This window comes from Malassezia pachydermatis, assembly GCF_001278385.1.
Source record: "Malassezia pachydermatis strain CBS 1879 chromosome Unknown scaffold2, whole genome shotgun sequence".
Classification (NCBI taxonomy): Eukaryota; Fungi; Basidiomycota; class Malasseziomycetes; order Malasseziales; family Malasseziaceae; genus Malassezia; species Malassezia pachydermatis.
Genome location: NW_017253139.1, coordinates 943,714 through 970,021, shown reverse-complemented (window position 1 = coordinate 970,021; position 26,308 = coordinate 943,714). Strand labels below are relative to the sequence as shown.

The following is a 26,308-nucleotide window of genomic DNA, read 5'->3' as shown; positions in this document are numbered from 1 at the left end:
TTTCGCTTGGGTGAACTAGGCCAGCCAACGAGACCTTGCAGCTTGCTAGGGTGAAAAGTGTATGGTCACGACAATTGTCCGTCATGGCGTAAGGATCCTGCCGTGGCAGGCTCCTGGCCGCCCTATACATGCATATAAACGAATATTTAAATCTTTACGTGATAGGGAGAGGGGTATATCCATCAGATCTATAGCGTTAGTCTAACGTGTCGCACACGTACCAAGCTGACTTCCAGCGTCCATACACGCCGGACCCAGACACGCACAATACGGCCCTTGCCCTGTTCCAACCATGCGCGTTCTTGGGGCGACATCGTGGCGAGCAGACTTGGCGGGGCTGCCTCACGCTCTGATTGAGGCTGCGGCGTAGGGACCACAACGTGAATGCCATCCCACCAGCATTTGCGCTACACTGTCAGTCATCGATAGGTACATACCGCCGGTTTCCGCCAGAACAAAAGGAGCTTTTGCGTCGTAGCCAGCTGTGCCTGGTTCACCCGTAGGGAGCCACCCTGGCCATCGTCCATCCATTCGCCAAGCTCCTCTGCTTCCGCGGGCGTCGCAGGGAGACCTCGCTCCATCATAATGCCGGCACGATGCACACCAATCGGCTTGCGTGGCCATGGTATATTGGCTTGACGACCCTCTGGCAGTTCGCCTGGGTGTGTAACGCCGGTCTTTAGGAGTACCATCGCCGTACTTGTAATACCACATCGCGCAGGCTCCCGAGCGCGATAGCCCCACATATCTTCCGCCTCAAAGCCACTCATACACAGCATATCAATCAAATGCTGCTCAGCCACGTTGTTTTCTTTGTTGACATTGCGCTGCAACGCCGTGAAAATCTGCTGGCGATGCAAGAGTGCCTCACCACAACCCTCTTTAAGTTGCGTGAATTCCGCTGATGCATTCGGCGGTACATTGGGCGACGCATTAGGTATGGCTGCTGTGCGTGCCATGCTTTTGGGAGGAAGTGCAAAGTACTCAAGCTCTTCCCGTAGCACAATGACGGCTTGCTTATGGAAGAGCGGCAGGTAGAATGGCTGACCGAAACCATTGGCCATCCCACCCCCCAACGGATCGCCAAAGTCCATGTAGTTAGCACTGAGGCCTGTACCTTGGTATACGCCCGGCACAGTCTCTGTCCCATAAAAGTATTCCTGGGCCTGGCGGAAAAAAGAAAGAACAAACTGCAAGCATTGTGCATCGGCCTGGGTACGTTAGAGCGGATTATACATACGTCCACATAAATCACCTGCTTTTCCTCGCTCATATCACCTGTTGTGTCTCCCACATCAGGGAGTAAGAGACCGTTCGGAAACAGACACAGCAAAATGGATTCAGGGAGACTCATGAGCGTTTCGCGATCAATGACGAAGCATACGCCACGGAGATCGAGTATCAGCCGGGAAAACGGCGCGTATTCATCACCCGACTGTGTCATATGATCACCCATCGTAGAGGAAACTACTTTTTTCCTTGCAATGGGACTTCAGAGAGAAGTGTCTTTCGCAGCGGTCGTTGGCAGGCAATGCAGCGTAGAGGTTTTCCTCGTCCCTCCGCTGCCTAGCCACGTGGCCCCATGAGGGCCTCTGTCGCGCGCGGTGCCAGTCCCTGGCGACGAGCCTTGAAGTGTGTGTGTTGTCAGGTGCCATGGTCCGATCGACGCAAGTTGTGCGTGTGTCTGACTCGCTCCCACTTGCTCAGAGTGTGGATGATGACCAGGATCCGGAGCTGGTACAGCACAAACAGCAAGCCAAAATTGTCTTCCGTAAAATCTCTCCTTCGTCCGAGACGCGATGCAGCATTGATGGCGGCTCCATGACGTTTCAGTATGTTGATGTAATGTGCTAACATGCAGCTACCTTATCCATCCGCCGCCCAGTGATCCCAATGCAGTGGTATTTTTGACCATTACTGATCGCTCGTACCCTCGGAAGCTGGCGTTTGCCTACCTTGATGAGCTTTCGAAGGAATTTGAGATGAGCTACAGCCGTCAGGTCCATCAACGAAATCTGCGTCCTTATGCATTTGTGGGATTTGATACGTTTATGCAACGTACGAAGCGCTTGTACGCGGACACTCGTACCGCACAGACAGCGGCTGGCTCGCACTTGGATCGATTGAATGAGGACTTGCAAGATGTCCAGAAGATTATGACGAAGAATATGGAAGATTTGCTATGGCGTGGTGATAGTTTGGACCGTACGTATTCATGCACTCACAACAGACATGTCTTCGATGTCGTCCTCGCTTCGCGATGAGTCGCTGAAATACCGCCGCGCTGCTCGCAAGATCAACGTGGATGCAATGATTCGCAAGTATGCACCGTACGTATACGTCTCTCTCACTCCAGTGTCGGTGCCTTGGTACTCCTCTTCGTCTTTATTTTGTACATCAAGTTTAGGTAGATGGTAGCGTCCTGGGGCGAGGACCGTATCACGTGACATACAAAAGACCAACACGCCTACGCGGTGGCTAGGCACGCGTCGTGGTACGCTGTCATGAGCGAGGGGGCAGGCACCCCGTTTGGGTTTGATGCTAAGCATGCATATGCCCGTGATGCGTTCCCAGCTGGCGTGGGCGGTATCGCCTCGGAGCCTGATGCGGCTAGGAGCGCAGCGATCGATCCTGAAACGGGTCTGTCGCTATGGAGCGCCACGCGTCTCGCTACGCTCCAGGCCAAGCTGAACCAGCGACTTGGCCCAGAATACCTGAGTCAACGACCTGGCCCTGGTGGTGGTACGTAGGGTAGGGTGACTTAGATCAGGCTCCAAACTGACGTACATTGAGGGATGGAAAGCGGTGGACTTGGCGAACGAGATCTTTGGGTTCAATGGATGGTCCACCAGTGTCACGAGTTTGGACGTGGACTATGTACGTGTGACGAGCGCTGACTCGCAGCTGGATATACACCCTGAGACAGGCAAATGCAATTGTGGCGTGAGTGCCATTGTGAGGATTACATTACGTGATGGGACATACCATGAGGATGTGGGGTACGGCCACACGGAAGGCATCCGCGGCAAGCATGCCGCGCTGGAGAAATGCAAGAAGGAGGCGATCACTGACTCGATCAAGCGTGGCTTGAAAACGTTTGGACGGTTGCTGGGGTACGTTGCGGTTTTATTCACATGCAGAAATTGTCTGTATGACCGACAATACGCACGCGATGTGCTAAAAATGCCTGTGCCATCGATGCCACTGCAGGCGAGTGATCTGCATCGACATGCGGATGTCCAAGGCATGAAACGCCCTGCTCCATCTGCAGCGGACGACGAAGCAAAGAAACAAGCGAGGCTCCGGCAAGCCGCTGCTGCGAAGCAAGCTGCGGCTGAGCGTGCCTCGGCCAGGCGAGAGGCGACCACAGCGCCTACCGCATCAAAAGCCGCGCCAATCAAGGCGGAGCCCTTGGTGACGACGGCGAAACCAGGCTCTGACTTGGATGAAGAGGCCCTTTGGTGCCAGGACGATGCCGAGGCGGCTACGATGGCCCTGGAGCTGGAACTCGAAGAAGATATGCTGCTACGGCAATCACAACTGGTTCAAGAACTGGAAGAGGAGGTATAAATAGAGCGCAGTAGGGGAAAGGGGTCATTCGATACAAGGAATCCATCTATCACACACTATGGGTACCACCGTTACCTCCTTGGCGCACGCGCCGACATCTGCATGGCCTCGATCTCCGCCTCGAGCTGCTTGATCGCACCATGCGCTGTCTCCAAGTCCTTGTTTAGACGATCGCGCTCGGCGATCAGGTGTTGTTCCCACTGGCGGAAGCGGCCTTCCTCGAGCTTCACCTGGTCGGTAAACTTGCGGCGCAGCGCTTCTTCCTCCTCCTTGAAGCGCGGGTTCTCCACCTTCTTCACTTTCGGCTCGCCGAACTTGCGCGTCTCCATCTGCGTCTGGCGGTAGTTTTCGTAGTGCAGCTCCTCCATATTCGTGATCAAGTCGAGCATGTGTGTTCGGATAAGGAGCGAGCGAAGCTTCTTAAAGTCGCAGTGGTGCTCGTTTTCGACCTCGGCCACACCCCAGAGGTATTCACGACCACGCACAACACGGCCATCGCGGGTGCGCACATCCTTGTTGCTACCGATGATGCTGAAAGGCATCGACGCCATGAGGGAGCGAGCGTGTTCTGCACTGGCCTCGTCAATCGCATCGACCGGCGGCGCAAACACGCGAATACCATGCAGGCGAATGACCTCGCGAATGCGCTCCTTGAAGATGGCCAGATCGCGCGGGGTCAGTGTATCGGCCTTAGCAATGACAGGAATCAGGTTGACACGGGTCGAGAGACGCTTCATCGTCTCGATATCCAGCGGCTTGAGCGTATGACCCGTCGGAGCAATGAAGTACAGGCATGCGTGCACACGGCGGTCAACCATCTGCTTGCGCACCGGTTGCTGTTCCTGGCGCATGTACGCCTCGTACTGGTCGTCAATAAAGTCAACCAGCGGCGCCCAGCAGTCGCGGTTGTTCACAAAGTCACCAAAGCCAGGCGTGTCGATAATCGTTAGGTTCACACGGAACTGCTTCTCTTCCAGCTCGGCATGGATCACATCCACATCGACGGACTTGTCGAGCTGCGCCGTGTGACGCTGTGCGTAGTTCTTCGGGCTGGCCAGCTCGGTGCGGAAGAGTGTGTTGATCACTGTCGTGAGCCACAGCGGGATACGTACATGTCGTCTTACCAGTACCACTTTCGCCAACTACCATCAACGTAAAGTTGGCAACATTGCGGGACGAAATACGGTGACGCTACTCGGTTAGCAAGTGTCCTGAGACCCTTCGCACAGGAACACTGCAGCGAAGGCGATCATATATACATACCTGATTCGGCAGGTTCGAAATACCTGGCCTTGTTAGCGCCTACCATGACCTGTACATACCGATCGGCTCCGTAGTCGTCGTTGTCATCGTCGTCATGCCATCGACGGCAGCCATGATGTCGTGGTGAGGACAAACAACCCTCTCTCCAGTCGTGGCCACGGCACGCGTAGTAGACGCTCACTCCACCAAACTTGCCTCATTCGGCCGAGTCTTGTCGAACACATCTACGTGTGGAGGGCCCTGCCCAGCCTTGGCCAGGCCTCGCTGGGCCTGGCCACGCTCTCACGTGCCGCAGCGATCGGGGTCGACGACGCGCCTTTACGCTTTTTTGTTCGCACGACGCCAGGGGTGGCGTGTGGAAGTGGTTCCCTGTCATGGGTATGTCATTTTCCGTCCTAACGACATAGACTACCAAAACCGCGCAGGCAACAAAGGTGCAGGCATTGCCAGCGCCAGCGAGGCGGCGATTGACCGTCGTGAACGGCTTCGTCGTCTCGCTATGGAGACGATTGATATTTCCAAAGTGTGTAGCCCCCGCGATCAACTTACATCTACCAGGATCCATACATTCTACGGAATCATCTGGGTGGGATCGAGTGCCGTTTGTGCTTGACTATGCATGCGAATGAAGGCTCGTACCTCGCCCATACGCAGGGCAAGAAGCACCAAGCGAACCTGCAGCGTCGCGCTGCGTTGGATGCTCGGTCGAACGATTCGGCGAACAAAGCAACGTCTGCTCTGCTTGCACCTGCACCTGAGATGCCCAAGAAGCAGTTTGTCAAAATTGGTCGGCCTGGCTACAAAATTACCAAGATCCGCGAACCCGTCCTTCCTGCACTGACGTCTGACGAAGACGAGGCGACACGGCACTATCGCGAGACGACTAGCGGACGAGTGGGTCTGCTATTCGAAGTGAATCTACCAGAGATTAAGGCGGATGTCATGCCATTGCATCGGTTTATGAGCAGTTTTGAGCAGCGCAAGGAAGCGCCTAATCGAGCGTGGCAGTACTTGCTTGTCGCAGCGGAGCCGTACGAAACGATTGCATTCAAGCTACAGAGTCGCGAGATTGATCGCTCCCAAGTCCTGACACTGCCAGGTATGCCGATGCCTGAGCAGCATGAAGAGCCAGCGACATGGAGTCACTGGGACCCGTTCCACAAGGTGTATACCATTCAAGTCTTGTTCCGGCCGTTGCCAAATGTATCATAGTCGCTCGTTAGAGTATGTCCAGCATATCCTGTACACGCACAAACTTTTCGCGTGGCTTATCGAGCGCACGTCCACGCTCCTTCTCTGCGGCATCAATCCGCAGCCAGTCGTCGTAGTGCACGATGCGCTTGCCTTCCAATGCCTCGGGCAGACCACGCTCAGCTGTGGGCACACCATAGGATGCACAGAGTGTCGACGTTGTGGGGTTCTCGCGCCAGTCGTGCAGCATCTCATCAGCGGCGCTGTAGGCATCGATCATGGTCGAAACGATCACACCGACAGGGCCCGTAGCAAGCCAACCGGCCACGTACATGCCTGGCACGATGTGGCCATCTTGGTTTACGACGCGGCGTCGCTCATTGGGGATGATGGCACGGAGATCGTCAAAGGGGACATTGGTAGCCGTGCCAGGGAGAGGACGTGAGCGATAACCGACACTGCTGAGGACCAAGTCCACGTCTGTGGTCACGGAGTCGCCCGTATCGATCGCCTGCCCCTGTTCTGAGACCTGTGTCACAGCCCATTCAGCCTCCACCACACGCCCGTCGCGGCCATGGAAGGCCTTGGGCGCGCGCAGAAGATGCACGCCCCAGCGTGGCTTATGGTCGGCTTTATAGGTGCATGCACTGCCCTTCTGCAGCTGCTTAAGTAGCCGTGTCATTGCGCGTTTGTGACCGACCTCCTCGCTCTGGGCCACAATGGCCAAGGCCTGGGAGAGATGCGCAGCGTCCATCGGCTGGAATGGTGCATGCGGTAAAGCTAGCATCTCACGCAGTTCCTTGTTGGTGAATGCCAGCTGCGCAGCGCCGCGGCGGACAAACAGTCCCACATTCTCGACCTGCCATGAACGAAGGCAGTCCAGCACCGACTGCGGGACATCGGTATGGCGAAGAGATTGATCGGCCGGCGCAAACGCGCTTTGGCGCAAAAGGATTCGGGCCACGTCAATGGCCACATTCCCAGCACCGACGACCGCGACATTTCTTAGTGTCGATCCGTCGATCTGTTCCCACCGTGCTGCGTTTGCGCCATGGGCATCTGGGTGCCCGTTGTACCATTGCACAAAGTCCAGAGCCGATGCCACGTTCGCTAGTTCTCCTGGCGCACTGCCAGGCACATGCAGATGACGGGCATCGCTAGCACCATAGGCATATAGGATATGTGTATAATATGGGGCGAGGGATGGTAGCGCAATGTGCTCTGTTGGCGCTGGGATCGACGACGTGGCCTCGGCAGTGACACATACATTGCCAAGGAACGTGACACGCGGATCACGCAGCACTTCATCAAACTTGTTTTCTACATTCTGTACGTCAGTGCCATGTGATGGTACCTACGCGCACTTCCGGATGATCAGGTGCGACGCCATAGCGTACCAGCCCAAAAGGCGTAGGCAATCGTTCATACATGTGCACTTCTACGCCGTTATCGCCCGTCCCATGCGCCTTATCAAACTGGTGCAGGATCCGTGACGCAGCATAAAAGCCACTAGGCCCTGTGCCCACGACAGCCAGGCGCATCGGTGGGGCACGCCGCGTACAGGTCGTCGCGAAGGACCGCCACACTGTCGGCTGCATCGTAGTGGAGGTAGTGGGAGGTCGGGCGTCTTGGCGCTGTGCCCACTTACGCGGTACGCCACGAAGCGTAGGCTGCAGCGTAGGAACGCACGCAGCTTGCGTCTGCATCCTCTTTGACTATATTGGCATGCTACAAGGCCGAAATCGCCGCATTCTCGAGCCAGTCGAGCTGTGTATTTTCTAGGTGATCGTCCCAATCCGCCAACGATTTCCATGCGCCTTGGTGCACATGCTCTGTCAGCGTCGACACAAGCGTGTCGTAGGACGGCACTTGCACCGTCACCGTCTTTCCGTCGCGCTGGGCACGCAGAGAGTCCAGTTTGGATTCCAGCAATGCATCACCACGCACCTGCTGTTAGGATCTTTGGTACGTACCATAAGAGCAATCGGTGTACGAGACGTTCTTTCGCCGATCTTCTTTGCGAGGGCCGACGTCGTGCTAGACACTTCGGTTGCATCCAGACGTTCAGGCACTTCGTACACGCCTACCATCTGTTTTCTTGAAGCTGTTAAGTGTGCCTCGATCTTGGGATGCGTTAGCATGTATGTATACGTACCATCGCAAGGCCCGCTTCGGTCATGGGGCTGAGCGTGTGCCAATGATGCGTGAGCGGGATCACATCGTCGACGCTCGACTCGTCTGCACCGACCAATACGCCAACGATAGTAGCTGATGGATACTTTGCGGCATGGTACACAATCTTTTGGTACGCTAGGCGCGAGAGAGTGGCTGTTGGTGCTTCACGTCCCATCACCACGAGAAGAAGGGAGAGAGGAGTGAGTAGGCCCGGAGGTGGAGGAAGCGGTCGCCGCGACGAGGACGGCGGCGTGGAGGGCTGTTGAGGCTGCTACGGCTCTGCCGTCGCGCCTCCACATTGCACGACCATTGACGCGCACTGATCTCGCGGGGTGTGGCTGTCATGGCAGAGCCGACGACCAGTGCAGAGCTGCCTACGCTCAAACTGCTTCTCATTGGGTCCTCTGGTGTGGGCAAGTCGGCGCTTGTACGTCGCTATACGGACGACGTATTTGTTGACGAGGATGCAGCAGCGACCATCGGTGTGGATTACAAGATGAAGAGTCTGTGTGTTGACACCAAATGGTTCAAGTTGAGCATCTGGGACACGGCTGGGCAGGAACGATACCGAACGTTAACAAGCAGCTACTACCGTGGCGCCCAAGGTGTTGTCCTCGTGTACGATGTGACAGATCAACGGTCGTTTGACGACTTGCCGCAGTGGCTCGACGAGCTGCGTGTCTTTGAGCAGAGTGTTCCCCCGATTCGACTGCTGGTCGGCAACAAAGTGGACTTGGCCTCCGACCGTGTGATCTCCAAAGAGGAAGGCGAGGCGTTCGCTAAGGCTCACCACTGCTTGTTTGTCGAGTGCAGTGCCAAAGAAGATGTGGGCGTAAATCACGCGTTTGACGAACTTGTGCGTGGCGTACGTATCATGAAGTCAGCTCACCTTCCAGATTGTCTCTACGCCTGCCTTGTGGCACGATATAGCCCCAGGTGTACGTCGTCCTGGCGATCGCATTCCTGGCGGCGCCCCTGATGCATCAGGGACCATTTCTCTGAGCGGCGTATCGACCTACGTGCAAGACCGCTGTGCTTGCTAGGTTTCTACAGACTACTGCGACGCTTGCTTCGTAAGCGCCTTGTGTACATGCGCACTGGTATCTGTCCGTAGTAATTCCCGCAATAGCATCGTCGCATACGCTGAGGACGGCAGTTGAAATACAAGTTTTAACGCGAGGAACGGCGCCTCGTCCTCCTCTGTATGTATCGGTTCAAAACCTGGCAAGAGCCGCTCTTCATCTGTCGCACAGAGCGGCGCTGTGACATCCGTGTACGATAGTACTTCGCAACGTAGATCCTTGGGCTTGTGGACCATGCGTCGGTACGTCCCCTTCAAGCGGTACTCTGGCTGACGTGACGATACAAGGGAGAGCGGTGTGAGCCCATCTTGCTCAAGTAGTTCATGGTACAGGTCTGTAAGCCAACCGCTCTCTGGGAGCGTTACATCCATGCCAGGCATCGGCATCATGACATCGGTCATCGTATAGGTGTGGAGATCATCGTCATCAGTCAGCATACGCACTTGACCGCCGCCTACATCGACCAAGTCGCCGACGACAGGTTGCATAGCGCCAAAGCGGCGTACACGTTCCGAGACCATTCTGTTCCACAGATAGGATTGGTAAGCATGAACGTACATCAAACGCAGTGTACGTGGGATGTTTTGGAACGCGCCAAGGGGATCTGTCGGCGACCAATGGGGCGCCTTCATTTTTTCCAACACGGCTCGTTCGGCAACGCAGGTCTTGGGGAATAGACGGTACGCCTCCTCGTACTGCTGCGCTTCCACCGCAGCGAGCGCTGCACGTGTCGCTCGTACAGATGGTGGAGCTTCCGCCTCCGCCTCCGCCTCCTGCGACTCTGTCTCGGCGGACGACGCTGCCTCTGTTTGTCCCGACGCGAGAATCAAGTGGAGGGCCTGGGGGAAGTCACCACGCAGGACTGCAATGCCGATCTGGTGCGTCGCAATTGTGCCTGTCCCAAACCGCTGCATGCCAAAGTAGTTAAGGAAGCCATCGCGCTCAATCTCAGCCACATGCTCTGCGAGAGTCGTGCGCAACGACGCAGCCTCGGTGCCCAGCGCTTCCTGGTCGGCCCAATGCACATTGCGAAGGACAATCGTAAACTGATTGCCTTGTAGATCGCCCAGCTGCAGTGGCTGCGAGGCATACTGCAAATGCGCAATGCGCAATCCACGCTCTGCACGCGTGGTGAGCGCATGATCCAAGGTGCGGCGTTGCGCGCTTGAGGACGAAATAGGATGGCCAATATGATTCACCATCGACCATACATCGTACAGAGTCCGACGGCCACGCTGCAATGCGACACGCTGTACTGTGACAGCCCGTTTGTCCTTAGTACCTGCGACACTGAGCATGTGTGTCGAGGACGCGCGTCCCCGACTATCGAGTTTCAGGAAGCGAGCGAGCCAATGCATCGCTTCTTGGCTGTCGCGGTTGGTTTTTTGCAAAACAAAGTGAATGTAGGGCGGGGCACTCACTGCTTCTGACGTGGGGTCATCACGACGTCGATCACGGCCGCCACGACCGCCGCCATGGGCACCGCCGCGCCCACCTCTGCTGGCCGCAGCGCCGGCGACGGCCGCTGCTCGCTCGACACGAATCGCCGCCGTGCCATCCTCCAATGTAGTTGCTTCCGATAGAAGTGACGATGCAAGGGTGCGAATAAGCTGGTGGACGCGGGTTCGGTCGGCCTTGTCGGGCAAGGCACAAGACACGATAAAGGTCGCCGTTTCCTCGGATGCGCCCTGTGCCATGGCTTGCAGTTGGGCGACACGCTCACCAAAGTAGGGCACCAAGTCATCCCATGTAGCCGGCTGTTCAGGGACACTCTCCACCACGCTAGGCTTGGGTGGGGGGTCCAGCGAGGTAATGTGCACAACGTGGCCGTCTGTGTCGATCTCATGCACTAGGAAATCGGCGTATCGTTCCTTGATAATGGCATGCACAGGTCGCCATCCCGCATGCACATACTCCAGGAGACCTGCCTCGCTTTCTGTTAACCGGGGCGGCGCTTCTGAACGCTTTACGCGTTTCGCTGCGCGTTCGTCGATCTCCACCGTGTCAGACGCGGCCATGGAGAGATGTGCCAAGCTATTTCTCTGTGGAGGGCCGAAGATGAAAGCAGCCACCACGTGGAACATGCAGACTTATCTTTAGTGCTGTCCTTATCTTGCGCGGCCTGCACTTCTATGCACAACGCAAGGCTATCTATGGCTTGGCTTGCTAGGCAGGGGCTGCCGGCACCCTGGCCACGCAATAAAAGCGGGAGCATAGATAGAAGGCCTTGGTTCCTATTCTTGAACTCGCACTATACCGCTAGGCTTTTGTGCATTCAATATGGTCGAGTTCAACTATACGGATAGCAATGATATCCAAATTATGAGCGATGGCGAGCCGCTGGTGTATAACCTCGGCAACATTGCATGGATTCTAACGTCGACCATGTTGGTCTGTCTCATGATCCCCGGTGTCGGCTTCTTCTACTCAGGCCTGCTTCGCCGCAAGAATGCACTCTCGATGATCGCCATGTCGATGATGGTCATGGCTGTGGCGTCGTTTGAATGGTTCTTCTGGGGCTTCTCTCTTTCTTTCAGTGAAGGTGCTTCCAGGTTTATTGGCGACCTGAAACACTTTGGTCTTATGCATGTGGATATGCAGGTGTCTATGGGTGGCGACAAGCTTCCCCAGCTTGTCTACTGTATTTACCAGATGATGTTTGCGGCGCTTACACCTGTCATCGCCTGTGGTGCGTTTGCCGACCGCGCACGCATCGGTCCGATGCTTATCTTTGTGTTTTGCTGGTGCACCATTGTGTACAATCCTCTTGCGTGCTGGACGTGGAACAGCAACGGATGGAGTTACGTGATGGGTGGCCTCGACTATGCTGGCGGTACGCCTGTGCACATTAGCTCGGGAACGGCGGCGCTGGTCATCTCGCTCTACCTGGGCCGCCGCCGTGGGTACGGTACTGCCGAACTGGCTTATCGTCCGCATAACGCGACGTATGTCGTTCTCGGCACTGTTTTCCTGTGGATTGGATGGTTTGGCTTTAATGGTGGCTCGGGTATCGGTGCCAACCTGCGGGCTGCCCAGGCAATCATGGTGACACACATTGCTGCCTGTGTCGGTGGACTGACATGGATGTTGTGGGACTACCGTCTTGAGCGTAAGTGGTCGATTGTTGGTTTCTGTTCCGGTGCGATCTCGGGTCTTGTGGCCATTACGCCTGCGTCTGGTTTCGTCGGCACACCCTCATCGCTGGTGTTTGGTGTGGTCGGTGCTACCGTGTGTAACTTTGCTACAGGCTTGAAGGGTCTGCTGGGTTACGATGATGCTCTCGATATCTTTGCCGCTCACGCCATTGGTGGCATTACCGGCAACATTCTTACAGCCCTGTTTGCGGACAACCGCGTGACGAGCTTTGATGGAACGGACGTTTCGGATGGTGATGGTTCCGGCTGGATCAACCACCACTACATCCAGTTGGGCTACCAGCTTGCTGACTCGTGCTCGGGCTTTGGCTGGTCGTTTGTGCTTACCTTTATCCTGCTGTTCATCATTGATCACATCCCAGGCTGCAAGTTCCGTTCGGACGAGAGGGATGAAGTGATTGGTATGGATATCTCGCAAGTGGGCGAGGAGGCGTATGCTATGCCACACTACAACCACTTGGAAGCGCACCAACCCGTGGAGCTTGAGACATTACAACACCATGAGATGGAAGAGAAGCAGAACATCTCTGTATCGAATGCAACGTCGCAACAAGCGTCGTTTAGCGAAGCTACGCCGGATATCGGCCTGCCAAGTCCCCCTATTGTCATGCCTGTGCAGGTGCCCAACTCGACAGCGTAAGTCGTTGACCTGCCTTCCTATGCCTTTGTTATGTTATTAGGGTCGCACGACCCTCCCACTCTCTCTTTTTTCTTCTTGGTTTCTATTTGTAATTTGTGTCATGATATGGTGGTGCTGGACACTTGGAGATATGGAATTATGTCATCCTAGCCTTGAATATGTACATGTAGTGAAAAAAAGGTCCAACACAGCTACGAGCGATGCGCGGCCGTTGGCCCGTGATACAAGCCCCTCTAGCTCGCGGTTTGTTGCCCTTTTCTGATGAGGGAGGGATCGGCCCTGGGCGTGACGTCACATCACGTGAGGTGGAGGGCCGCGTGCATGGGACAGCCCAGCCAGACCGCAGGGGAAGGGCTCAGGCCACGGACGGACGGGCGGGCGTGGCGAGCGTCGACACGTATCTCCACGTCGGTCCAAGACCTAGATTGACCACGTACGATTCGATATTCGGGCGGAGGAGGCCGATTTTTGCGATCCACACACACCAACTAGATACCAGGCATGTCTCTGCAACAGCTGGGCAAGTCAGCCGTACGGGTTGGCAAGAACTATCTCAAGGGATACACGGACACCCAAATTAAAGTACGCGAGGCTACATCGAACGATCCATGGGGCCCAAGTGGCTTGCAGATGAGTGAGCTTGCCCAGCTCAGTCACAATCCGTACGTATGGCCTAGCTAACCAATATCAGGACGGACTTTATTGAGATTATGGAGATTCTTGACAAGCGTCTCAACGACAAGGGCAAGAACTGGCGACATGTGTTCAAGGCGCTCTCTGTGCTGGACTATCTACTGCATTCTGGCAACGAGAACGTATGGAACTACTTTAATGACAACATCTACATTGTAAAGACGCTCAAGGAGTTCCAGTACATTGACGACAACAATGTGGACCAGGGTATCAATGTGCGTCAGAAGGCCAAAGATATTACGTCGTTGCTGCTGGACGAGTCAAAGATGCGAAGCCGACGTCGTGCCTACCAAGAAAGTGCCCACCGTAACCGTGAGCCTGGCGACTACTCGGACGAGGCGGGACGTCGTCGCAGGCAGCGGGACAATGAGATGCGCAGTGCGGAGGACCGCGAGCTAGAGCAGGCGCTGGCAGAGTCGCGGCGTATGGCTGAGGAAGAAGAAGAGCGTCGTCGACGCAACGCACAGAGCGAGTCCGATCTGCAGCGTGCAATTGAGCTCTCGAAAGAAGAGGAGCAGAAGCGCAAAGACAAAGAAAGTCTTATCAATTTGGACCAAGAGTCGGAGCCATCGCTGCAGCCGCAATACACGTCCATGCCGTTTATGCAGTTCCAGCCAACTGGCTTCAATCCCTTTTTCCAAGCGCAGATGCAGCAGCAGGAAATGCTTCAGCAGCAGTACCTGCAACAGCAGGAGTACCAGCGGCAGCTAGCGCTCCAACAGGCTGCGCAGCAATACCAGTACCTTATGACGCAACAGCAGCAGCAAGCTCAGATGACTTCGCAACCGACAGGCTTTGGCTCCAACAACCCATGGCTTTCGCAGTCTGCGACCGGTGCTGCACCACCACCGGCGGCGATGCCCGAGCCGGCGGCGCCAACGCCACAACCCACCGACACCGATACCCTTATCAATCTGGACGAGCCCGAGGACCCGACGCCGGCCCCTCGTCCTGCTGCGGCTCCACGCGGTCCACCTCGTGTGAAGATCAGCACAGAGCATGCCGAGTTGGATCGGTTGCTGGCGCAAGGCGATGGCATCGATACGTTCGGCAACACGGGCGATATGCGTTTGGGCCACAATGCCGTGCACTGGTCGAACATGATGCAGCCGTCTTCCACAGGCCGTGGCGCTATGGACTCGACCAAGACGGGAGGGAATCCGTTTGCAAAGTAAAAAATAGTTGGCTTGCTAGCTAGCATGTATGTACTACCAATCCACCTAAAGCATGATCTATGAGTATGCAGATGTGTTTACATTGACGAGGGCTGGACCCAGAACGAGAGTGCAATCACAAAGTACAGCGCCACAAGCAGCGCGCCTTCCAGGTAGTTGCTCTTGCCGTCCTGAATCAGACTGTTGACCAAGATCACCGTGATCACGAGCGTGATGGTCTCAAAGTCTTGGAAGTACAGCGAGAGCGGCTGACCGACGCACCAGCCAGCGAGCACCAGCACCGGCACAAGACCCAAGCAAATCTGCACCGAGCTGCCCACCGCGACACCCAGGGCAATCTCCATTTTGTTCTTCGCGGCCATCCACACAGACGTGACGTGCTCAGCGGCGTTGCCGACGATGGGAAGGAGGATGGTACCGATGAACACCTTGGAAATGTTGTACGTGTTCGCCACGTCGTCGATGGCCGAGACAAGGTAGTCTGCGTTGAACGACGTGATGACCGTGACGATTAGCAGCGCGGCAATCGACGCCTTGGGGGCCATCATTTCTTCCTCCTCTTCGTGCTCGCCCTCATCCTCGTAGAGGAACGAGTGCGTCTGCAGCTGGAAGAACAGGTAGCCAATGTAGATCACCAGCAAAATAACAGCTGTCCAGCGCGAAATGAACAGGATCGCATCCATCGCATTCGACACGTCGTTGTTGGGCAGCGTCGCATGCTTCTTGAACATGGACGGGAGCACCTTCTCCACGGTGCTCGAGCGGATCGAGGCCCAGTACGCGGCCGGCAGGACCATCGTAAAGCAGCCAAGCGTCATGATCGAGCCCGAGGCCTGTGCTGCGGTCTGACGGAAGGTGTTTTCAGGGCGGTACAGACCACCCGCGAGGAAGCTGAAACCAAGCACCAGGAGCAGGTTCGACAGGATCGAGCCGGCCAACGACATTTGCACGATGCGCAACTGACCCTGCAGCAGGGCCACCACACCGACAATAAGCTCCACAGCGTTACCAAAGGTGGCGTTCAGCAGACCACCCATGGTCGAGCCGAGACGCAGCGACACCTGCTCGGTAGCATCACCCAGCAGCTTCGCCAGGGGCACAATGGCCAAAAAGTTCAGGACGAAAACGGCCAGCGAGCCCCAGTGGAGCCACTCAGCGAGCATACCGAGCGGCACAAAGACCAGCAGCAGGTTGATCTTGCTGGAAAACAGCAGCCAAGAGAACGACTGCACGAGCGTCTTATCGCCCGAGCCATGACGGCCTAGAGTGTGAGGAGCAGACGTATACGTACTCTGCGGCGACAGCAAAGGTTGAGATTCAGATGCTACAAGTGTTAGTCCTTTGGCCCATGCCTCTCACGTACCCATAGTCGAGGGATCTAGGAAAAATCTATCGACGTGCGCGGGTGGGCCGTGTGTTCCCACTTGGTCGCCATTTTCGTCCAACGAATCCCCGCAATGGCGAACCCAGCACCTCTCCACGTGGCAATTTCTCCGCGTCTACCTGTCTAATCTGATCGGGCGGCCTTCACTCGCTTAGCCGCCGGCCAACTCCACAATGAGGCGGAATACTACATCAAAGAACAGGAAAGGGCTTTGGACATCGCGACACAGCGCCAGCGCCGTGGGAGACGATTCGATGCCGTAGGCGTCCAGCGCAGCTGGCGTCATGGCATACCCGACATTCCGGAAGTCGACCAGGTACGAATTCGCATCGGCTCGATACAGTTGCAAGTCCATACGGACTGTGCGGTCGTACATGACACACTGGGTCTGCGCATAAAATACATCTTCCGTGAGCGCGTCAAGTACCTGCTGCTTCTCCTTTGGTGACAACGCATCGAGTCCACGGGAAACAGGCGGTAGCGGCGTCTTCGAGCACCATTCCATGCCGAGCTGCTCCATTGTGCGATAAAGGACCAACATGATCTCCATCGGCGAGCTGCGGCTGCGTATGCCAAAGTGCCACTGAGAGCGTCCACGGCGTGTAGGCGCAGGGGCTTGCAGTGGTAGTGACGGCGCCAATAGCATGTCCTGAGATGCACGGGCCTCTGACGAGTCAGGGCCCTGGTATAAGGCGCGCTGCGCCGCTGGCAAACTCGATTCCAACACGGCCAAATGCGCCGATCGATGCATATAGCATTCCTGCAGGGGCTCGCGATCCGGCGGATCGTCTGGTGAGAGATCGTCGACCATATCAAACGACGCATACTCTTCGTCCGAGTCCGACATGGTCGACGACGCGTCGCTTTCCTCGTCGCTGTCGTCACTTTCTTCCAAGACCTCCTCATCAATATCTGAACCTTCTAGGACCTCGTCTTCCACCGACGCCATCAGCTCATTTACACGCGTCTTAAGCTCTTCGTCCACATACCGACGTGACGCTGTCGATGTGCGGCGTGAACGTGGCTTGCCGTCGCCGTCGTCGTCCGCATGCCGCAAATCGGTCTTGGCGCCAGATCGCTTGATGAGCACGTGATAGTGCATAGGCGACGCAGAGCCGGCTAGCGGTGCATTGCTACTGCGACGCGACGAGGCGCGACGAGCGCGTGTGCGTACGGATGAGGAGCGTGAGAGAGACTCGGTTGTCACCGGTGTTGACGGCGATTGCGAGAGCGATGGATGTGACGTGCCTGGTGAGGACGCTGGCTGCTCGTCCAAGTCCAAGTCGCGTAGCATATTCGCTGCCATTTCCAGCGTATTGTGGTAGTCGCGGCACAGTTGATAGGCCACCTTGATCTGGTTGGTGTTCGGAGCTCGTAGCTGCTCAAGGACTTGGTGCCGGGAGAGGCCTTCGACCTTCCCTAGCAGCTCTTCTAACAGCAGAGGATCAATCACACCGAGATCAGGCGATACCATGGCGGGATCAGGCGGCGGATCTTGCGATTCTGGCGCGCTCAGGCTGATCTCCGTAGGCTCGACACTCAGCGTGTCGTCCATGACCGGCTCGCTGACAGCGGGGCCCTGGTCCTCGTCGACAGACGACTGGACAGGGTTTGGCCGCAAGTACGATGGCAAGTTCACGTTAAACCATGGCCGCTGCCGAATCTCTGCAATTGTAATGCGCTTTACAGGATCGACGACTAGCATGCTGGATATGAGATCCTTCGCCTCTGGCGAAAGGTAGGAAGGTAGGGTAAAGATACCCTCTGCGATGGGTTAGTACTGTGCATACGTACTATTGATCTTCACAAAGAGCGAGGGCACATAGTCGTCGTCAAAGGGCAATCGGCCACACAGCATGACGTAGAGAATCACACCGCAGCTCCATACATCGACTTCGGGGCCCGAGTACAGTCGGCCGGAGATGACTTCGGGTGCTGCATAGTTGGGACTCCCGCAACTGGTTTTGAGGAACCCGCCGTCGTCCATGAAATTCGATAGGCCAAAGTCACCGATTTTTATATTGAGAAACTCGTCGAGGAGCAGGTTTTCCGGCTTGAGATCACGGTGTGCGATCTTGTGTTTGTGGCAATAGTCTGTAGCCGTGATAATCTGCTGGAAGAAGCGGCGTGCTTCGTCTTCGGAGAGGCGGCCATGGTCGACAATGTGCTGAAACAGTTCGCCGCCGGCATACTCAATCACCAAGATGATGTCGGATGGTGTGGTAATCACCTCGTACAGCTTGATAATGTGAGGATGGCGCAGCATTTTAAGGAACTGAATCTCACGCTTGATGCGGCCGCCAATATCCATCGAAGAAATTTTGCGTTTGTTGATAATTTTCACTGCAACGCGGTGGCCTGTTAAGGCATGTGTCGCCACTGCAAAGCGTGAGTGTGGGGTGTGTACGTACGCTTCACTTTACCGAACGAGCCTGCTCCAAGACTTTGCTGAAGGACATACTGCCCGATCATCTTAGGCTCCTTGCCATGCCGATGGTGGTGCGAGTGGGTATGATGATGATGGTGCGGGTGATCCTTACGAACGACGCGCCTTTCGTACGTGGGCCGCATCGACGTAACATTGGCCGGACTACTGCCATTGCTACTGCTCGGACGGTCGGTCATCACGTAGGGTGCGCTCTACTCGCTCTCTCCGTCGCTCGATCCAATCGACGAAGTTTGAGCTGAACTGGTTGGGGCGACGCGCGTGGGCCGGTTGCATGCATGCATGCACGCACGCACGCACGCACGCACGCACGCACGCCTCCACGCCCGATGCCCTCTGGCTGGCTAGCTAGTCTTGCGGAGGGGGTGGGCAGGCCCGATGACCACGTGACGGAACGACTAGCTAGGTACACTATATCCCTTCTATTACGGCCACGCTAACGCATCGCGCCATGGCCGGATCGGACGGGCCGACTCCAACCGCAGCGCCTCCAGAAGAGAGCGGCGTTCCACATCGTGTGTGCGTCCTGTCTGCTGCGCAAGCTGGGCCAGCATATGCCAGGCTTCTGGCACGTCCCATCCACGGAACATGGTTGCTGTACGTAGCAGGCCCTCCGCAATGCCCATCGACGAAAGCGTAGCATCCGTCTTCCACTGGAACACGGGGGCCACAGGCGTTAATTCGCCCGTCCCACTCGCGGAGCCCAGCGAGCGACTGCTCATAGCACGCGCATGCTCTTCTGCCTCGATCGGCGAGGCGAGTCCTTCCCCGTCCAGCAAAACGCGGTTGGTCAGCAAATCTGCGCCATCAGGCGCGGAGCCCACCGCCGCAATAGACTCGGCATGCGAGGCCCGCAAGTGCAGCTCCTCTGTAGGATGCAGCAGTACACGCGCCAAGAGCACACTCGCCGCGACGTGGTCCGTCTCACACGCCAGCGCCTTGTACAAACACGTGACAGCCGCGCCAGCTTGACCGCCCGAGGCAAGACACCATTGCGCCAGTTGGACCCATACGTCGGCGCGACGACCGTCGAGCTGCTCGGCCTCGGCAATGGCATTGCGGGCCTGCTCGAGATCGTCTGTGCGACGGAATGTGGCCGCGCTGTGCAGCCAGAGTGTCTGGAGAAGACGTGTGCCCAAGCGAGCGCGGTAGGCGGTCCGAGCGACTGTGGGCGACTCGGCCAGCTCGGCGAGGGGCGGCTGCGTGAACCGCGGCGCCGTCTGGAATGCCACGTCGTTGGGTGCGGTGGGCGCCAGAGTGAGAGGCGCGACCTGCGCCTGGAACGCAGCAAATACGTCGCGCTGGTCATCCAACGCGGCCTGCGCGCCGTCTGTGAGCTCTACCAGGGCATTGTGCGTGAGCAGCAGACGCACATACGCACACGCGCGCTCGAGACGCGTCGGTGGGTAATCGAACGAAAGCAACTGTGCGCGAGCTTGCGCGGGTATGTTGTGTCCCTCCTCGTAATCCGCCTCGATCTGGGACAGCGCTTCGGCGGCCAAATCACGCGCCTTGGTGTACGCACGGTCGGCGGACAGGAGGAGGACAATGAGATGCCAGCCATCAATGAAAGACGGCTCTAGTTCAAGCGCGCGGCGTGCGTAGCCCATCGCTTCGTCTTTCTTCTGCTCAAGCGCTAGCGCGTACGCCAGCGCATAGTGAGCCTCTGACGAATCCTGATCCAGCGTCACAGCCCGCTGCAGCAGGTCGTGTGCGTCACGAAGGAACACAGGACGCTGTGTCGGCGACGCTGTGCGTACCATGGCCAAGCGCGCCTCGCCCGCATTGCGGAGGATCCGTGCGAGCATTGGAGCATCTACACGCATCCGAGTCTCGTCGCCGACGTCACCCGTAGCCGCACGCAGCTGATCGAGCAACTGGAGCGCTTCTGCTGGCTGCTGCTGGTAGTGCAGCATCGTATGCGCCCCCAACAGCACGGTCGTTACCCACTCGGTCGGCCCATCGACCGCACGCAGCGCTGTGGTATCACGTGCCACAGGCACGCCGGTGGCTTGCCAGGTACTCTCGACCAGGGCCATGTATTTAGGAAGGAGGGTACAAGCCTCGGCATACGCCTCGGCAGCCACGAGCATGTACACAAGCAGGCGCAGAATCGTTTGGGAGCGGAATGTGATGCGTGTTAGGCCGTACAGCAGCTCCACGACCTGATCAGCGCCTGTGGCATTGTGGGTCCCATCGAGTCGCCAACTCTCGACCAGCTGCTCGGCGAGACGCTCGGCATTTGCATTCGACTCATCGGCATGGGGGAACGCCGGTGCCGATTGCAAGAGACGCGTGACTGTCTCCTTCATCGAAGCGAACTGAGCAGACCAGGTCGATGGGGCGGCGTCCACGGGCGCATCGCCATTCGGCCTTCGCTTCGACTTGGTTCGTGCGAAGGACGCCGACGTGGGCGTGGTCGTGACCGTAGCGGCGCTGACGACGGCCGCGCCTGCACCAGCGCCGGCCGCTGCCGGGGTCGATGTCGAGGTGGCTGTAGCACGCTCGCTGTTCAGCATGCTAGCGTACAAGTTGCGGAGGACATTACGCTGCGTCAGTCTAAACTTGCCAGGCCATCGCGCCTCATGCGCTTGGTACGCACGCAGCGCTGCGGCGCCTTCGTTCGGCGTACGAAGACGCAGGGTCAGCAAGGCGTCGCGGTACAAGGCCGTCTCAATCCAGCGCTCCATTTCGTCGACAAACGGGCTCATGCGCGCGCCCTTCGCAGAGGCACTTCCACGTACGCGCTCATGCAGCGCAATCGCACGTTCGTAGCCATCCAGGGCATCGCCCAAAGCGTCCTCGGTCCCATTCATCGTAGCACGCTCGCACGCCATAGCGAACAAGCATGCCCCCATAATCGTCACGGCGACATGGTGTTCATCGATGGGCGTCGAGACTGGGTCCATGTCCAGCAAGTGCGTATGCTGAATCAAGTCCATGACCTGCGTATCGCGGCCCAGCATGAACAAGCCCAGCGCTGAGAGCGAGACACACGCTGTGGCGTTGTTGGTCGCCTGTGCAGTGGTCGGCGCGATGCGCTCCAATTCCTGCAGCAGCGTCTCGATGCCAGGGGCGTACGACGAGGAAGGCTCGATGACCGGTGGGAACACGGCCGAGGCTGGGGAGTCGTTGGCATGCGATGCATCGCGGTAGCCCGCCTCCTGGAAGAACGAAAGCACGATCGCCTGCATCTCATGCTCGATCGTAGCGATGCGGCTGGTGGTGGACTGTGCTGGGTTGTGCTTGCTGAACTTGCGAATAAGTTCCTTCATCGCAGTGCTATACCCCGTGGCCGCCTCGGTGCCCGTATGCACGAATGGAATGCCACGCAAGCGAGCATTCTGAAGCTCGCGCGCATAGTGATGGGCTTTGTTCCCCTTGAACATCACGGCGGCCTCGTGCGGTAGGGACAACCACCACGGCGACGATCCGAGCGTGTCGGCCGCCGGACTTTATTGCGTTTGTGCCCCGTGGAGCAGGGGCGTGCGCCGCGGGGTGGGGCCAGGCCACGTGGGAAATGACTCGGGGCCCTCCACCACGCCGCACTGCTGCCAGCCCCACGTGAAACAGAGAGCTGACGGCTCCGGCCTCGCTGCCTGGTAGATACGGGCGCCGACGCAGTCGGCGATCAACTTCCTATAGGACCGCTATGAGCCACCATTACATCTCGTCCTCGTACACTTCCTCGCCTTCGTAGCCATCGTACTCTTCGAGGTCATCGTCGGCGGTGGCCTCCTGGTACTGCTGGTATTCGCTGATAAGGTCCGCGAGGTTCGACTCGGCCTCGGTGAACTCCATCTCGTCCATACCTTCGCCAGTGTACCAGTGCAAGAACGCCTTACGACGGAACATGGCCTGGAACTGACTCGACACACGCTTGAAGAGATCCTGGATGGCCGTGTTGTTACCGATGAACGTAACGGACATCTTCAGGTCGCGCGGCGCGATATCACAGTGAGCGGTTTGCACGTTGTTCGGAATCCATTCCACAAAGTACGACGAGTTCTTCGTCTGGATTGCCTGCATCTGATCCTCGACCTCCTTCATCGACAGCTTGCCACGGAAGTACGCAGCCACGGTCAGGTAGCGGCCCATACGTGGGTCGCTCGCGGCCATCATGTTCTTCGAGTCGAACATCTGCGAAGTCAGCTCCGGGACGGTCACGGCGCGGTACTGCTTGCTGCCCTGCGCCGTCAGCGGCGCAAAGCCGACCATGAAGAAGTGCAAGCGCGGGAATGGCACCATGTTGACAGCGAGCTTGCGCAGGTCCGAGTTCAGCTGGCCAGGGAAACGCAGACACGTCGTAATACCCGACATGACCAGCGACACAAGCTGGTTCAGGTCGTCGTACGTCGGCGTCTTGAGCTTGAGTGTGCGGAAGCAGATGTCGTACAGCGCCTCGTTATCAATGCAGAACGTCTCGTCCGAGTTCTCCACGAGCTGGTGCACGGAGAGCGTCGCGTTGTACGGCTCCACGACTGTGTCTGAGACCTTGGGCGATGGCATCACGGAGAAGGTGGCCATCATACGGTCTGGGTACTCTTCACGGATTTTGGAGATGAGGAGCGTACCCATACCGGCACCGGTACCACCACCGAGCGAGTGCGTGATCTGGAAGCCCTGGAGCATGTCACAGTTCTCCGCCTCCTTACGCACGACATCCATGACCGAGTCCACGAGCTCTGCACCCTCCGTGTAGTGACCCTTCGCCCAGTTGTTACCGGCGCCACTCTGGCCAAACACAAAGTTGTCGGGACGGAAAAGACCGCCCAGTTTGCTGGAGCGGATCGCATCCATCGTACCAGGCTCCAAGTCGACAAGGACAGCACGCGGAACGTACTTGTTTTCGGCCGCTTCGTTGTAGTACACATTGATACGCTCGAGCTGCAGCGGCGATGTGCCGACGTAGTTGCCATCGCCATCAATGCCATGTTCGTCCGAGAGTACCTCCCAGAACTTGGTACCGACCTGGTTACCACACTGGCCGGTCTGCAAGTGCACAATCTCACGCATGGTAGTCTACGTTCACAAGCACCACGGACGGAGTGGAAAAAACGGCCACGAGACGCGCACGCGCTGGGTTTGGGTGCGACGGAGCGAGGAGGGCCCGCCACGCGTGCCAGCGCGTCGAGTCACGTGAGTACACTCCGTCCAGCGCTGGGCCTGCACGATCGATTGGAGACCGCAGGGGGTGAATCTAGGAACGCTATTAGACGTAGGCCTCCTTCAGCGCAATGCCCTCCTTCACGAGCTCCACGCGGATCGGCTCCGCCACGTCGAACGTGTACGGGACAATGATACCCGGCTGCTTCAGCGCCTTGTGGCCCTCGAGCACGAGACGCGTAGCAATCGCGCACGGCACACCGACCAGCTTGGCCATCGACGTGACGCCGTTCGGCGCGCCATAGTCAAGCAGCGTCGACGTCAGCGTCTTCTTCTCGCCGTCCTTGGTCACGATACCGAAGCGGTGCTGCAGCATCACCATGTCGCGCTCACCCGGCTCGTACGCACACTTGCCTTCCAGGTTCACACACAACGTGTCCAGCAGGTTGCCCTGGCCCTGCGCACGCTGCTCCGGCAGGCCGCCCACTTCCACAGGGGCGTCCGAGAAGAGACCGAGCCAGCGCATGCCCTGCAGCACACGCTCCGACTCGTCTTCGTCCTTGAACGCACAGCGCGCACACACGCCGGCCGTGAGTGTGGCCTCGTCGGTGGCGCTCGCGCCCACGAGACGCGCCGTGAGCTGCGCCCACGTAAGCGGCGAGGCCGTAAGCCATGCCTGCGCCGTCTCGTCCAGGAAGCCCAGACGCACGAGCGCCAAGACAAACTCCGGGAAGCCCTGGTAGCGCAGCGTACCGCGAATGCACTCCTCCGCCTCTGGGATGCCATACCACTCCCGGAACGGCGTCGAGTCACGGTTCGGGTACGCGACAAATGCGAACGACGGCATGATGTAGTACGGCTTGGCGTTCGCCATCAGCTCCAGGCCGCTCACGGTGTGCTCCTGGTTGCCACGGATGAACTTGGCCGTGTTGCGCAGCGCGAGCAGCACACCACGCGACGACCACGAGAACTTGTAGCCCAGCGGGTTCGTCGCTGCCTCCGGCGCAGGAAGACCACCGCAGTACGACAGGAACGACTTGACCTGGCCGCCTGCCTCGTGGATCTCCTTGATGGCCTTCACAGCGTACAGGTGATCAATACCTGGGTCGAGACCGATCTCGTTCATGACTGTGATGCCTGCCGCCTTGATCTCCGGCTCGAGCGCGCGAATGGCGTCCGAGACGTACGACGTCGTGACGACGTCGACCTTGTGCTGGCACGCCGCCTTGATCACATCCGCATGGTAGATGTACGGAATGAGCGAGATGACCAGGTCGTGCTGCGCAATGGCGTCGCCCAGCGACTGTGCGTTCTTCACGTCGACCTGCATCGTACGCGCGCGCGGGAACTGCTCGCCGAGCTTGGCAGCGTTGCGCGACGAGCCAATAGTCACTTCGTACTCAGGGTAGCGCAGCAGGTACTCAATGGCCGGGCCAGCGACGTAGCCCGAGCCCAGGACAAGCACCTTCTTCGGAGCGCGCGGTGTCGACTGGGCCTCGCCTGTGCCCGTAGCAATTACGGGACCAGGCGCAGGCTCGCCGCCGATTACGACGCGGTGCGCAAACTCCGGCATGACGAACGACGCGCGGTGGATGTCGTTGTTGTAGTAGCGGCAGTTCGGGACGACGCGCTGCGGCACACGCACGTCGCGCTGCGGGTCGAGCGAGCAGATCACAAAGCCGATCTGACCGCATGGGTACGTCGGGATGAGTGTGTACGCATAGTCCGCGACTGGGAAGAGCGCACGCGTGGACTGCGTGAGCTCGCGAATGAGCTTCAAGTGCACCCACATGCTCTCGGCCTGCGTCGAGATGTGGCCGCCCGGACGCAGCGCGCCCTTGAGCAGCTCAAAGTACGACTTCTGGAAAAGCACCTCGGCAGGGCCATCTGGGTCCGACGAATCGGTGATGATCACATCGAACGCGCCCTGGTTCTTCGGGTCCTTGAGGAACGCAAAGCCGTCGCCAATGATCACCTTGGCCTTCGGGTGGTCAAGACCCTCGGCCATCTTCGGCAGGTACGTGCGCGAGACACGCGGCACAGCCTCGTCAATGTCACACAGCACGGCCTCCTCAACACACTCGTGCTTCACAATCTCACGCAGCACACCACCGTCGCCACCGCCAATGACCAACACGCGGCGGGGGTTCGGGTGCGAGTTGATCGGGAGGTGCGCAATCATCTCCTGGTACGAAAACTCGTCACGCTCCGTGCACTGGATCGCACCGTCCAGCACCAGCACATTGCCGTAGGTCTCCGACTCAAACACCAGCACATCCTGGTACTGGCTCTGCTCCACGTGCAGCACGCGGCGCACCTTCAGGCTCATGGCCTGGCCTGGCCACTGACGGCTGCGCTCATGGAACCAGCCGTCGATAATGCTCGGATGCGTAAGAACTTCAGACGACATCGTGTCTTGGACGCAAGT

At 57.9% G+C, this 26,308-nt stretch overlaps 16 protein-coding genes across 16 annotated transcripts; 6 read left to right on the top strand and 10 right to left on the bottom strand.

Moving 5' to 3' along the window:
- Nucleotides 1-182: 182 nt before the first annotated feature.
- Malapachy_2524 (hypothetical protein) lies at nt 183-1,456 on the bottom strand (the record flags this gene model as incomplete). Its single annotated transcript, XM_018137013.1, has 4 exons — nt 183-188; nt 222-407; nt 438-1,211; nt 1,241-1,456. 4 exons carry the CDS (start codon nt 1,454-1,456, stop codon nt 183-185), a joined length of 1,182 nt encoding a protein of 393 aa, XP_017993438.1.
- A 197-nt stretch (nt 1,457-1,653) lies between these two features.
- On the top strand, nt 1,654-2,411 carry Malapachy_2544 (protein transport protein sec22; the record flags this gene model as incomplete). Its single annotated transcript, XM_018137033.1, has 4 exons — nt 1,654-1,832; nt 1,862-2,205; nt 2,231-2,330; nt 2,357-2,411. 4 exons carry the CDS (start codon nt 1,654-1,656, stop codon nt 2,409-2,411), a joined length of 678 nt encoding a protein of 225 aa, XP_017993114.1.
- Nucleotides 2,412-2,504: 93 nt separating this feature from the next.
- Malapachy_2549 (rad52-recombination and dna repair protein) lies at nt 2,505-3,570 on the top strand (the record flags this gene model as incomplete). The annotated part of the gene is made up of 3 exons (XM_018137038.1): nt 2,505-2,742; nt 2,771-3,113; nt 3,141-3,570. The coding sequence occupies 3 exons, from the start codon at nt 2,505-2,507 to the stop codon at nt 3,568-3,570; spliced, it is 1,011 nt and encodes a 336-aa protein (XP_017993111.1).
- A 71-nt stretch (nt 3,571-3,641) lies between these two features.
- On the bottom strand, nt 3,642-4,947 carry Malapachy_2521 (cdc12-septin; the record flags this gene model as incomplete). The annotated part of the gene is made up of 4 exons (XM_018137010.1): nt 3,642-4,654; nt 4,683-4,761; nt 4,834-4,856; nt 4,893-4,947. 4 exons carry the CDS (start codon nt 4,945-4,947, stop codon nt 3,642-3,644), a joined length of 1,170 nt encoding a protein of 389 aa, XP_017993443.1.
- A 260-nt stretch (nt 4,948-5,207) lies between these two features.
- Malapachy_2536 (splicing factor 3a subunit 2) lies at nt 5,208-6,045 on the top strand (the record flags this gene model as incomplete). Its single annotated transcript, XM_018137025.1, has 3 exons — nt 5,208-5,211; nt 5,241-5,356; nt 5,392-6,045. The coding sequence occupies 3 exons, from the start codon at nt 5,208-5,210 to the stop codon at nt 6,043-6,045; spliced, it is 774 nt and encodes a 257-aa protein (XP_017992790.1).
- Nucleotides 6,046-6,052: 7 nt separating this feature from the next.
- Nucleotides 6,053-7,622, bottom strand: Malapachy_2519 (nadph:adrenodoxin oxidoreductase mitochondrial; the record flags this gene model as incomplete). The annotated part of the gene is made up of 2 exons (XM_018137008.1): nt 6,053-7,351; nt 7,383-7,622. The coding sequence occupies 2 exons, from the start codon at nt 7,620-7,622 to the stop codon at nt 6,053-6,055; spliced, it is 1,539 nt and encodes a 512-aa protein (XP_017993392.1).
- Nucleotides 7,623-7,752: 130 nt separating this feature from the next.
- Malapachy_2559 (hypothetical protein) lies at nt 7,753-8,374 on the bottom strand (the record flags this gene model as incomplete). The annotated part of the gene is made up of 3 exons (XM_018137048.1): nt 7,753-7,971; nt 7,998-8,147; nt 8,180-8,374. The coding sequence occupies 3 exons, from the start codon at nt 8,372-8,374 to the stop codon at nt 7,753-7,755; spliced, it is 564 nt and encodes a 187-aa protein (XP_017993155.1).
- Nucleotides 8,375-8,542: 168 nt separating this feature from the next.
- On the top strand, nt 8,543-9,201 carry Malapachy_2541 (ras-related protein rab-18; the record flags this gene model as incomplete). Its single annotated transcript, XM_018137030.1, has 3 exons — nt 8,543-9,064; nt 9,096-9,137; nt 9,187-9,201. 3 exons carry the CDS (start codon nt 8,543-8,545, stop codon nt 9,199-9,201), a joined length of 579 nt encoding a protein of 192 aa, XP_017993119.1.
- A 52-nt stretch (nt 9,202-9,253) lies between these two features.
- Malapachy_2551 (trna pseudouridine synthase d) lies at nt 9,254-11,299 on the bottom strand (the record flags this gene model as incomplete). The annotated part of the gene is made up of 1 exon (XM_018137040.1): nt 9,254-11,299. The coding sequence occupies one exon, from the start codon at nt 11,297-11,299 to the stop codon at nt 9,254-9,256; it is 2,046 nt and encodes a 681-aa protein (XP_017993161.1).
- A 262-nt stretch (nt 11,300-11,561) lies between these two features.
- On the top strand, nt 11,562-13,076 carry Malapachy_2531 (ammonium transporter; the record flags this gene model as incomplete). Its single annotated transcript, XM_018137020.1, has 1 exon — nt 11,562-13,076. One exon carries the CDS (start codon nt 11,562-11,564, stop codon nt 13,074-13,076), a length of 1,515 nt encoding a protein of 504 aa, XP_017992787.1.
- Nucleotides 13,077-13,577: 501 nt separating this feature from the next.
- Nucleotides 13,578-14,944, top strand: Malapachy_2535 (hypothetical protein; the record flags this gene model as incomplete). The annotated part of the gene is made up of 2 exons (XM_018137024.1): nt 13,578-13,738; nt 13,768-14,944. The coding sequence occupies 2 exons, from the start codon at nt 13,578-13,580 to the stop codon at nt 14,942-14,944; spliced, it is 1,338 nt and encodes a 445-aa protein (XP_017992791.1).
- A 77-nt stretch (nt 14,945-15,021) lies between these two features.
- Nucleotides 15,022-16,311, bottom strand: Malapachy_2530 (calcium:hydrogen antiporter; the record flags this gene model as incomplete). The annotated part of the gene is made up of 2 exons (XM_018137019.1): nt 15,022-16,268; nt 16,308-16,311. The coding sequence occupies 2 exons, from the start codon at nt 16,309-16,311 to the stop codon at nt 15,022-15,024; spliced, it is 1,251 nt and encodes a 416-aa protein (XP_017992788.1).
- A 168-nt stretch (nt 16,312-16,479) lies between these two features.
- Nucleotides 16,480-18,953, bottom strand: Malapachy_2528 (camk camkl ampk protein kinase; the record flags this gene model as incomplete). Its single annotated transcript, XM_018137017.1, has 3 exons — nt 16,480-18,092; nt 18,123-18,707; nt 18,740-18,953. The coding sequence occupies 3 exons, from the start codon at nt 18,951-18,953 to the stop codon at nt 16,480-16,482; spliced, it is 2,412 nt and encodes an 803-aa protein (XP_017993436.1).
- Nucleotides 18,954-19,199: 246 nt separating this feature from the next.
- Malapachy_2550 (tetratricopeptide repeat containing protein) lies at nt 19,200-22,163 on the bottom strand (the record flags this gene model as incomplete). The annotated part of the gene is made up of 1 exon (XM_018137039.1): nt 19,200-22,163. The coding sequence occupies one exon, from the start codon at nt 22,161-22,163 to the stop codon at nt 19,200-19,202; it is 2,964 nt and encodes a 987-aa protein (XP_017993162.1).
- A 274-nt stretch (nt 22,164-22,437) lies between these two features.
- On the bottom strand, nt 22,438-23,790 carry Malapachy_2529 (tubulin beta chain; the record flags this gene model as incomplete). Its single annotated transcript, XM_018137018.1, has 1 exon — nt 22,438-23,790. The coding sequence occupies one exon, from the start codon at nt 23,788-23,790 to the stop codon at nt 22,438-22,440; it is 1,353 nt and encodes a 450-aa protein (XP_017993437.1).
- A 196-nt stretch (nt 23,791-23,986) lies between these two features.
- Malapachy_2525 (saccharopine dehydrogenase) lies at nt 23,987-26,290 on the bottom strand (the record flags this gene model as incomplete). Its single annotated transcript, XM_018137014.1, has 1 exon — nt 23,987-26,290. One exon carries the CDS (start codon nt 26,288-26,290, stop codon nt 23,987-23,989), a length of 2,304 nt encoding a protein of 767 aa, XP_017993439.1.
- Between the last annotated feature and the right edge of the window lie 18 nt (nt 26,291-26,308).